We start from the raw sequence: 12,008 nt of genomic DNA, 5'->3' as shown, positions 1-12,008 counted from the left end.
GCAGAATTTTGTATGATCTCAAACTTACAGAGGGTAGAATGTGGAAGGCCAGGCAGGAGTGCATTGGAATAGTCAAGTCTAGAGGTAACAAAAGGCATGGATGAGGGTTTAAGCAGCAGATGAGCTTAGGTAGGGGCGGAGATGGCAGTGCAATGCAGGTGGAAATAGGTGATGGTGTGAATACCTAGGTGAAAGCTCATCTCAGGGTCAAGTATGACACCAAGTTTGCGAACAATCTGGTTCAACCTCAAGACAGTTGTCAGGGAGAGGATCAAGTCAGTAGCTCGGGAAGAGAATTTGCAGTGGGGACTGAAAACAATGGCTTTGTTTTTTTCAATATTTAATTGGAGGAAAAATCAAGTTATTGATAAAAACAGACATTGGGTGCACAGGTAATTTATACATCTGGGTTAAGATAAATTACAATATGAAGAATTACGTTTCACAATGACAGGATTACATTTATCCATTTGATTGTCTGTTGTGCCTTCATTAATTAGTTGTTTTAATATTTTGACAGCTGTGACTACCTAAATTTGTTTTGAGCAGTCTGAGCATTGGCAGTCTTCCTAATTACCCAGGATGCTTCAGTACCAATTAGCTGCATTGATGCTACATTTTTTTCTAAGCTATCAAGTAGCCTTACATTCAAATAATTTTGGAAAAACAAGGACAAATTTCAAAAGCTTTATTGAAGTCAAATTTATGTATTTATATAAACCCAAAAAGGTATGTGCGTGCAGGAGAGAAAGAAATGGCAGCATATTGATTACAACTGTTGTAAAATCAAGTTTTATAAACCTTATGTATTAAACTGAGTGGAAGTAAATGAGGTGAGAGGGAGTGTGCAACTGTTTTCACTTAATGGTACATCAAAAAAGTTGAATTTTGAATTTAACTCTTTATCTCACTTGTTTTGACAGAAAATGTTAATGCTAGTCACTTACACTTGAGGCAGATTCTAATTTCTGATACCATGAGACAGAGGGTACTAGAAAAAGGCACAAACAGAAAGGCAGACAATGCTGTTTTTCTTCAAATTTATTTAAAAGGAATCCAATGCTCAAATCTGCAATTAATGGATATCAGAGTCTTTACCAGTAGCATTCCTGTAAAACAGTGATGAGGTTCTCAGAACTTCCAGCAATGTGTTGGGGTTCAGTTTGTATTCTTGACTGCTCGTGTTTGCCGCAGCTGATTTGGCCTCAGTGGTTGACGCTGGTTAAAGTTTGCACAATACACTGGGTCAATCACAGTATCCAAGTCACTTTTATCATGTTGACTTGTGTCCTGGTGTTGGTCACCTGAAGCAAAGTTTCTGATAAACAATTAAATGCTAGAGATTGTATGAACCAGAAGGATCTCAACTTTTGAGAAAAGGGTGAAACAAAATCTGATTGGTAGCTAAATTTTTCTAATTTCTTCCCAACAAGCTTGGCACCCGAGGCTTGATTCTGTACTGACCCATAGCTCTTTTGTTTGGCAATACTATCAATTCATTCAAGATCTCTTGCCAATCTAAAGTGTTAACAGTAAGCCCCGCCAATCAGTTTAGAATAGGCTGTGCAAACCAAGAAACACACAATGCAAGGAGATCTTGCACGTCCCATCTCATTTTGACAGTGACTAATCGAAGGTCAGGTTTTTGGAGCTTGTATCCCTGAGCTATGGAGCTTTGTAGAGTGTCATCAGAAAGATGATTTATGGTCCTTGCTTCTAGGCTCCACCATCAAAAGGTGATTCAACTGATAAAGTTGATGCCAGTATCTCATTGCTGCTGGCAAAACACGCAAAATATGTTCCTATACCAGGCACTGACTGACATTGATAATGCGTTTGAAAATGGACCTTTATAAAAATGAGAACTTTACAGTAACTTTGCAAACTACTGTTGATATCCAAACAGCCATAATAAAAGGGCAGATTCATATAATGGAAGAAATTCTTTATGGATTTGCTCATGGAACAAAGCACTGCTGATAATAGGGGGAACAGAGGCATTTCAGAATTTAAATGGGCAATTTCCCCACACACCCATTGACTGCATATGAGGTCTCCCTTTGAGACTGGTTGCTTGTTGGCTGTGGAAATCGATGAATTTACCTTACATACCCAAGGAAAGACTGCACCCTCAAATGGTTCCAAAGTGGCTTTAAGTTATAATAACAGGCAGTGTCTCAGTTGTCTCATCATTTGAATGGCAGCTCATTTGGTTTCATATGATCAGCAAAAAAGATGTTCTTATCTCAATTTTCTCTTTTGTATGATGAAATGTTAGTTATGGAAGATACAGTAAAGTGAATATAGGTATTAATCATTAGAAGTTCTCAAAAAGTATACCAACTGCAATAAAATCTAATATTGGACAACCGGAGGGGCTGAAACCTGAGTGGAGGTAGAACAATCGAAAAGATATTTTGCAGATTCAACATGAAAAGCTTAATCAATCTTACAGAAATCATTACATTAGACCTAAATCAATAATTTTATTCATATTGTACATTTTAAGAAGCATTCTGCAATGTTCTCACAGGCTAGGGTTTGAAACCAGTAAATCAGCTCTAAACATTGCAACATGGTCTAGAATCCACAGCTCATTGTGCAGTTTCTGTTTCACTCTTTTCTGGAGTTCTTTCCCTCTGATGCAGTAAAATAATCCAAAATAAACCACAAAAAAGGGCTGGTGGACACTCCATTTAAACCATTTGATCACAATAACCAAACATGCTAGAAGAATGGCCATTGTTTGCAATGAGAATTTAATGCAAGTCAGCTATCATTACCTTTGTCACTAGAACATAAACATTAGCTAGTTGCTGTTGCCAGATTCCTTCTCCCCAGCCCCTTCATTATGAAGGATATTTATTTCTCCTATCTTTTTTCAAAAATAAACTTGTATTTAACATGCCTCAACTTATTTCAAGGCTACAGTGAAAATATTTTTCAGATTATAATACAAATGAATTCTCACACAGTCTATTGTTTACACATCTTTGCAACATTGTCCTTGGGAATCCTTAGTTTTACTCGAGGTAAAAATCACCATTTCTGTTTGCTGTGGAGCAAAACAAAACAAAATGCCATTGATCTTATGACCAAGGATGCATTGGAAAGTATTATGAGGGTGTAAGGATATTTTAATAGTTCAGACTATAAACAGCAATCTCTCATTTAAGTTATATCAACATTCTCTGGTTTGACAAGGTTAATGGAGGAGACAGACAAAATTGCATTACTTTGTCCAATGTGAACACTTTTGGTTCAGATGGTTGAAAGGTTGCATAAACTTACAACTCCAGTTATAATTGCCTGTCACAATTAAATATTATTTCGTGACATCATTACAGACCTGTCCTTTTGATTAGCCATCCAGTATCACATTCAATAGCATCCATTTCATGGCTTGTAAATTCAGTCGACCCCATTAAGTTTATTATTTAGCATCCTAAATTGATTGGACAAGACATCTCCCAATTTCCATTTCATATTATTTAACCATTTGAGTACTGAATGTGGTATCCAGCTTTCAAATTGTGCACATATTTGATATAAATCTACTCATAAAAGTGACAAACGGCAGTACAGAGGAAATGGAGCATTTAAGGTTTAGTTAGTAAAACTTCTGAGAAAAATCGTTAGACATGCTGTCAGCAGGTCAGTCAATAGCTCAGCACAGCTCTCCTATTACATCAACCTTTCTCAATTCAAACGTCAGATCAGCATTCCTGTCGTGATGCATTTTCACTTCCCATACTCTATTGTTACCACCTCTGTGAAAAAGACAGCTCAAAACAGTGAAGGACTGAGAATGCTGAGAGCTGGATAAAAAAAAAATGCCCAAATTCTATTCCATTTCATGCTCATCTTTCAGAAAGATAAATCAATAAAGACTCTGAGGAAGAAACAAGAAATGCTGGAAATACTCAGCAGGTCTGGCAACATCTGTGGAGAGAGAAGCAGAGTTAGCGTTTCAGGTAAGTGACCCTTCATCAGGGTCATCTCATTTCACATGATCATTCCACAGTACATTAGAGCACCTAGTTCCTTAAACAAGTCCAGTGTCCTGACCTTGACAAACTTGTTCAGCTGTTGGTCACCCTTTTTATAAGGCGGCAAGTCCTACTGTCTTCCGTTCATATGTCTGAACTGTCCCCATGTCTTGTACTGTAGTATATGAGAATATTGTTTCGTTTTACTTTCTCTTTCTGGTGACCTTGTATGGTTGAAATAGAGGAGTCCTAGTTCATTTCATATTGTTTCCTCTATTACCTGGAATTAGTCTCTCCTCTGTAATGCTTCCTAGCTGTCCTTAATCATTCTAATTTGGAACATTCCTATCAGTCTACAGTATTCAAAAAAATAACTATTCAAATTTGAAGACATTACACTCTTCCTTTTCTCGTGCAATACATTTTGACATTGCATCCAATATGATTATCTTATCCACTCTTTCTCCCTTATCAAGTACACTGAGCATGTACAATTTGGAAGTTATGCTAAAATAAAAGCAAAAGAATACTGCAGATGCTGGAAATCTGAAATAAAAACAAAGTGCTGGTTCTGATGAAAAGTCACAGACCTGAAACGTTAACTCTGCTTCTCTCTCCACAGATGCTGCCTGACCTGATTATTTCCAGTACTTTCTGTATTTATTGGAAGTTATGCTATTGCTCTTTACAATAGTCTTGGCAGACCAAACCTGCAGTCCTGGCAATAATTCTGGGTACACCACCATAAAAACACACATACATTGGGAAGACAATGAGGTAAGATAAGAGCTCAGGTTCTACAGGTCGACAGAAGGGGAGAGGGTTCATAAAGGTATATGAAATGTTAAATGATATAGATAATCTATGATGCAAGCCAGGAACATTAAATCACTGGACGTAAGGTTAAATTAGTGAAATGTAAATTTATATATATTAGAAATCTCTTCTTTACTCATACTGAGAGAAATGTTTGGAGTAATCTAGCAATGTTGTACACAAAATTATTAAGGACACAAAATATAGATGGAAATTTTGAGTTAGGGTAGCAGAGGGATAGGCTAAATTACCTGAAATTATCCTTGAATTTTCTTATGCTCTTCAGGACCAGTTCATAATTAAACCAGCTTGGCTAAATCTACCCAAACAAGTACTGTAGCTTTCAGAAACAGATGGTCCTTACTAACACAAATGGTATACAATGACCAAAAACAGATAGATACCTACTTCATTTCATCACTAGGTTGAATTTCGTACGACACAATCCAGAACTAAAACTAATCTGAAATGTTTAAATCTGACTTGGGACGCACTGTCACCTTTGGACATGAAACTACTAATGTGGAAAGTAACGTCTGACCACTACTTTACACAGACATATGCAAATCAAATCTCAAGTGTCGTTATTAGCTAGCCTTAAGTTAAAACATTTAAAATGCTTTTCAGAACAATTAACAGCACCTTTTGTGAATGGCAAGTAATTGAAATGACAAATTAAAGATGTAAACTGAGATTCTGTAATAAGTAAACGAAGTAGATTCTCTCCCTCTCTCTATCCCAGCACTGCAATGAAATTCACATTCATTCTCGAGTAGAAATTGACTTCTACAGATGGATTACTAACAACTGAAATCAAAATATGATCAAATCCAAAGGATCTGCACTGGGAAGCTGTTCCTTTTACTAAGTAATAGGTTGCAGGTATCAATGAACATGCAATGAACCTATGCTACAAGTCTGGAAATGTAATTAGTCCAACACTGATTCAAACTGGAAAAATACAGGAAGTCAATTTCACTCAGGCAAACAACAGATTGATCCTTCTTCATTTTATTGCATTGGCACAAAATAGTTCAGAAATTAAGCCAGTTATTTTATAGAGACAGGACTGGTGTGTTTTGATGAACTATGTATGATCAGCTGACAGCTGGTGATTGATCAGTAACAGAGTGCATTTGCCCTTTCATTTATTCAGTGGACTTACTGTAAGTATTACTCTGAAATCTCATGTACTTTGTGCAAACTTTGCTACACATTCCAGCATCCATAAACTGTAGCAATCTTTAAAGAGACACAAACATTGACACAAATATGGTCCCCTTTTATACTTTTATAAACCAGTTGTGAGCCATAACACAAACTGTCCTGAATAATCTTTGTATACAGTTCAAATCCATCTTGTCCGTCAGGGTAATGACTATCTGAATTCTTTATTCTCCCCTTCTCCTGCTCTGTCTGAGGCAGATACACGCTAGAATACACATTTATGGCTGAGATATCAGAGAACTGCCAGTGCCCAAGGGCCTACGCTATGATTGTCAGCAGGGTTCTCAACACACTTTTCCAGCAGATGCATTATCCCCCCTCACTACTATGCAATGCCAAAACCAATTTAGTGGCTCCCGCTATGCTGAGCTACCTTACTGCGTTGATGGAACCAGAGGCCATCCTGATCTGTAAGGTGAATCATTCAGCCATCAGGGAAATCTCTCCACACAGCCTCAGCAATTGTTTAAGGAACCGTGATCGTATGAAAGGAATGAGTTGAGGTTGAAAAGGATCACCCAGTGTTGTTACTTCTGGGCTCACTGCAGCCTCAGCTCAACAACTTTCTTTCAGTTACCAGATACTTGTACTGATTAAGTTTCTAAACTTATTTTAAAAATAACTGTTGAAACAAAGCACTCAAATGAGATCTAGAGTTGAAATGATCTGTAATCACAAATTAGATTGTGAAGAAAAACATTCTCTTCACATCACTGAAAGCCTTGGGATTGTGTTTAGATCATCTATTTTTAAAATGTCTATTTTTCATGGGGTCTCTCCACAGATGAGTGTCACAGATCCATCTAGTAAGTCATTCACATTCAGAGCCACAATTTCATGGGGTCCTGAAGAACTGTTTTGGGAATCAGGCAATGCCACAAACACCTGCGATCCAACACCGCTGAGATGAGTTTCCTCCAAGGATATGACCTGTTCAGTGGCAGTCATTTGTTCCGATGCTTGGATAACCTACATTTAAAAAAAAGTAACCAGCATGACAAACTCAATACTGCATTACCAAACAAAATACTGCAAACACTCAGTGATTTTCAGCATCTGTGGAGAGAGGAGAGAAGGGTTAATGGCACTTTGACAGAACTGCAAGACATTACAGTTGAACAGTTTATAAGGAGGAAGAGTCAAGCTGTCCATCTGTATCATTTGGTTCTGATGAAGTACCACAGACCTGAACCATTAACTTTGCCTTGCCCTATCCACAGATGTCGTCTTATCTGCAGAGTGCTTTCAGCATTTTCTTATTTCAATACTACATTAAACTATTGCATGCAAAATGTAAGATGCCCAGATGTGTTGTTCAACTGACCTTTCTTCCCTCTCTCCAGATTTTCTTTGAACTTTGCCCAACATACACACATTTATTTCTTGCATCATATTTTGCAATATCCTCACTAACACCAACACCAATGTAATGTGAAGCTAGACTTTTTTTTAGATTGGGAGGTAGTTTGCAGTGGTGTTCCCCAAGGGTCAGTTTTGGGTCCATTACTCGTCAATTTTATAAATGGCCTTAACTTGGGTGTAGGGAGCAGCATTATAAAGTTTGACGATGATACGAAACTTGGTAAAGCAGTGGATCATGAGGAGGATAGTTCTAGGCTTCAGGGTGACAGGCAGGATGGTGAAATGGATAGAAGCATGACAGCTGGACTTCAATGTGAAGTGATGCACTTTGGGAGGACTAATATGGAAAGACATTATGCTATAAATGGCAAGATTTTGAAAAGAGATCTTGTTGTCCATATACACAAATCCTTAAAGGTGGCAGGGCAAGTTGATAAATTGGTTAAAACATATGGGTTACTTGGGTTTATGAAATAGAGGAATAGAATATAAAAGCAAAGAGATCATGCTAGAAATTTACAAATCACTGGTTAGACCTCAGCTGAAGTATTGTGGACAATTCTGTGCACCACACTTCGGGAAAGATGCAAAGGCCTTACAAAGGGTGCATAGGAGGTTTACCAGGGTGTTACTAGGCATGATGGAGTCATAGGTGCGAGACTGCTGGAGGAGCATCTACAGACTGTTATCTGAAGAGATGACTTGCAAAATGAACTGTTTGGAGCTATGACTTTGGATTCAACGCTTGTGTTTTTTTCTAAGACAGTCATTAACTGGGAAAAGAAACTGAATCCTCCATAGTTGGGGAAGACAAAACTGGTCCTAACCAAACAGTCCTATGATTAGAGGTGTCTCCAGAGACACGTGACTGGATCTCAGGTTTCAGTTTAGAATACTCTGCAGGGTGTGGAAGCAAAAACAGCCAGCTGCTGTTTTAAAGAAACAAGCTGGGAGCTGTTGCCTTTAAAAACAAAGATTTGATTCTGGAAGCGGGCCCTCGGCTCGCGAACCACCGCGCAAGGCTGTTCTTCTCTCCAATTTACATTGCTTTTTCATAACAATGACCTCCTTGATACATCTTCCAACTCTGTTCCTTTTTAAATTCATCAGCTTCCACCCTCAGTGCACACAACCGCCAGTCCCCTTTCAGTTCAATTGCTAAATTGCTACACCATCAGGACTGTTGTGAGAAACCATGCAAGTTCCAGAAGTGTGTGCAGTTTTAGTGGAGATGGTATCGGTGGAGTTCAGATTGCAGGGGAACTGTCATTGAACGAAAGTCGGCATTTGCATCTTGGAAGACTGGATTTGGAAATCTACTTGAAAAGTTCAAAGACCTGAAGGACTTTGTGGCTGTAATTGGTGCTACCTTTGCTGAGAGGACTATCCAGAAGAATTGAGAAAATTATCTTTTGTTGCATTGATAATTAACATGTAATCTTTAAGCTATATCTCGATCGTGATTTAACTGTTAGTTGATGTTCATATTGATTTTGGTTTGTATGTTAAAGTAAAATTTAAAGAAGTAAAATCTTGTCTGTTTGGGTTGTGATTTGTACCATGTTACTGTGAAATGGCATGCAGCAGGCCTGAGAATTGCCCTTGGCTCCACAAGTCAAAAATCAGCATGCATCACCCAGCTCTCCTTCCCACTCAACCTCAACACCCATGAAGAAAAAAAATGAATTGTTTGTTCGTGATGCCTCAGTTACAGACAATGTTGGAGGTAGGTTTTTTTTAATTAGCTTATGGGGATATGGGCATTGCTGGCCAGGGCAGCATTTATTGCCCATCCCGAATTGCCCTCGAGAAGGTGGTGGTGAGATGCCTTCTTGAACCGCTGCAGTTCTTGTGGGGTAGGTACACCCACAGTGCTGTTGGGAGGGATTTCCAGGATTTTGACCCAGTGACAGTGAAGGGACAGCGATATAGTTCCGAATCAGGATGGTGCTTGGCTTGGATGGGAACCTGCAGGTGGTGGTGTTCCAATGCATCGGCTGCTCTTGTCCTTCTAAGTGTTAGAGGTCGTGGGATGGGAAAGTGCTGTCTAAGGAGCCTTGGTACATTGCTGCAGTGCATCTTGTAGATGGCACAAACTGCTGCCATTGTGCGTCGGTGGTGGAGGGAGTGAATGTTTGTGGATAGGGTGCTAATCAAACGGGCTGCTTTGTCCTGGATAGTATAAATGGGTGGTTGTTGGTCGGCACAGGCTCGGTGGGCCTGTTTCAGTGCTGTATCTCTAAATAAAATAAAAATAAATAAATGTAACTTGCCACTTAGCAGCCCAAGCCTGAATTTTGTCCAGGTCTTGCTACATATGGACATGGGCAGCTTCAGTATCTGAGGAGTCGCGAATGGTGCTGAACATTGTGCAATCATCAGCGAACATCCCCACTTCTGACCTTATGATTGAAGGAAGGTCATTGATGAAGCAGCTGAAGATGGTTGGGCCGAGGACACTACCCTGAGGAACTCCTGCTGTTATGTCCTGGAGCCGAGATGATTGACCTCCAACAATCACAACCATCTTCCTTTGCGCTAGGTATTACTCCAACCATCGGAGATTTTTCCCCGATTCCCATTGACTCCAGTTTTGCTAGGGCTCCTTGATGCCATACTCGGTCAAATGCTGCCTTGAAATCTAGGGCAGTCACTCTCACTTCACCTCGAGTTCAACTCTTTTGTCCATGTTTGAACCAAGGCTGTAATGAGGTCAGGAGCTGAGTGGTCCTGGCAGAACCCAACTGAGTGCCACTGAGCAGGTTATTGCAAAGCAAGTGCCATTTGATAGCACTGTTGATGACATCTTCCATCACTTCACTGATGATCGAGAGTAGACTGATAGGGCGGTAATTGGCCAGATTGGATCTGTCCTGCTGTGTGTGTACAGGGCATACCTAGACAATTTTCCACATTGCTGGGTAGATGCCAGTGTTGCAGTTGTACTGGAATAGCTTAGCTAAGGGCACAGCCAGTTCTGGAGCACAGGTCTTCAGTACTATTGCTGGAATGTGGTCAGGGCCCATAGCCTTTGCAGTATCCAGTGCCTTTTGTCATTCCTTGATATGAGTGAATCGAATTGGCTGAAGACTGGCATCTGTGATGCTGGGGACTTCAGAAGGAGGCCAAGATGAATCATCAACTCAGCACTTCCGGCTGAAGATTGTTGCAAATGCGTCAGCCTTATCTTTAGCATTGATGTGTTGGGCTCCCCCATCATTGAGGATGGGGATATTTGTGGAGTGACCTCCTACTCTTAGTTGTTTAATTGTCCACCACCATTCACGACTGGATGCGGCAGGACTGCAGAGCTTAGATCTGATCCATTGTTGTGGGATTGCTTAGCTCTGTCTATCGCATGCTGCCTACGCTGTCTGGTACGCAACTAGCCCTGGGTTTATGATTTAATAGGAGACTAAGCCCATGAAGATCCCACAGGCCTGATCCTGCTTTGTGTATTAGCATTTTGTCTTTTACCATAATAAAGTCCATTCAAATGTCTTAAATAAAAGCAGCATGATGGTATGCATAATGTTATAGTTCTATGCTCTGCAGGATTCCAATGAAATTTGCTTTGAATAATTGGTGCAATAGCACTTTCATTAAATATCAATTACAGAATGGCACTGTATATAGTTTAAATTTATAAATGATAACTGCTCCTTTGAATATAAAGCATTGCATAAAACCTTCTGGCAATTAAGGAAAATAACTTCCTTCAATTATTCTGAGTATGTTTCTTCCTGGTGTTTCTCCCTTGTTAGTCTGCTCCTCAATACACTGAGCAGCGTACGCAATGGAGGCCTCAGCCCAGTGTCAGTGATCCAAGGCAGTCACCATTGATAAAAGCCTTGCATTGTCTGTGTGCCGAGGTACGAGAAAAGAAAAAGCATCCACAAAATCAGGACAGCCTGGCCGGATGGCTTGGTTTAAAGGAGGGATGAACACAGGTGCATGCTTGACTAAAGAAAGGCCGAAGCATTGAGCACGCTGTACTTAATACACAGTATGGTGGATTATCGAGGGTTTTTAGAAGTACACTCCTCTGCATTCAAGGACTTTCCCCATTATGCAGCCATGGCTAATTACAGAGGTAGTGTTAAGAGCAGCAGCTGATTTTTGAAAAAAATTCACAGTAGAACTTTTGTCCAGTAGAACATCAGCTCATGACTAGAAATATGAGAAACAAGTTTGCCGAATTGGATGTGTGTTGGAGGAAAAGTACAAAGTAATTTGAATGGCAAAAGACCTGGTCAAAGCAGAATGCAGACAGATTATCGATTTACAGAAGGGACAGGAAAACAAGGCAGCTTCTAGAAAGGCGTTGCATCCAATTAAATGATAAAACTGCTTGACTGAAGCAGTGGGATAGTGTGAACTAAGGTTATTACGGTTATTAAAGAAAAAGATGTGTTGCTACAGTACTTCTAAGCAGATGAAGAGGGATGACGGGAAACGATTTCACAGACAAGGAACATGCGTAAAAAGAATGTCAATCATGGGGAACCAGAAAAAAAACAAATTTTAGTTTGTTTTTACTTGTGCCTACCCACTGTTTTTTTTCATGTTTGTGCTTTGGGCCAGGGTTGTTCATTTTACTGTCAATTAACACCT

At 39.6% G+C, this 12,008-nt stretch overlaps 1 protein-coding gene across 5 annotated transcripts in view; it reads right to left on the bottom strand.

Moving 5' to 3' along the window:
• Window positions 1-708: 708 nt before the first annotated feature.
• zbtb40 (zinc finger and BTB domain containing 40) overlaps window positions 709-12,008 on the bottom strand; it is a 120,398-nt gene continuing 109,098 nt past the window's right edge. For 4 of the 5 annotated variants that reach the window (XM_068017565.1, XM_068017563.1, XM_068017567.1 and 1 more), the window contains one exon: window positions 709-7,001. In XM_068017565.1, the coding sequence (XP_067873666.1) occupies window positions 6,798-7,001 (204 nt within the window). In that variant the 3' untranslated portion in view covers window positions 709-6,797. The remainder of the gene's footprint in view (window positions 7,002-12,008) is intronic. The other variant, XM_068017568.1, reaches the window with a different exon arrangement.

The sequence above is a fragment of the Heterodontus francisci genome, chromosome 37 (assembly GCF_036365525.1).
Source record: "Heterodontus francisci isolate sHetFra1 chromosome 37, sHetFra1.hap1, whole genome shotgun sequence".
NCBI classification, from domain to species: Eukaryota; Metazoa; Chordata; class Chondrichthyes; order Heterodontiformes; family Heterodontidae; genus Heterodontus; species Heterodontus francisci.
This window is presented reverse-complemented; position numbering and strand designations above follow the sequence as displayed.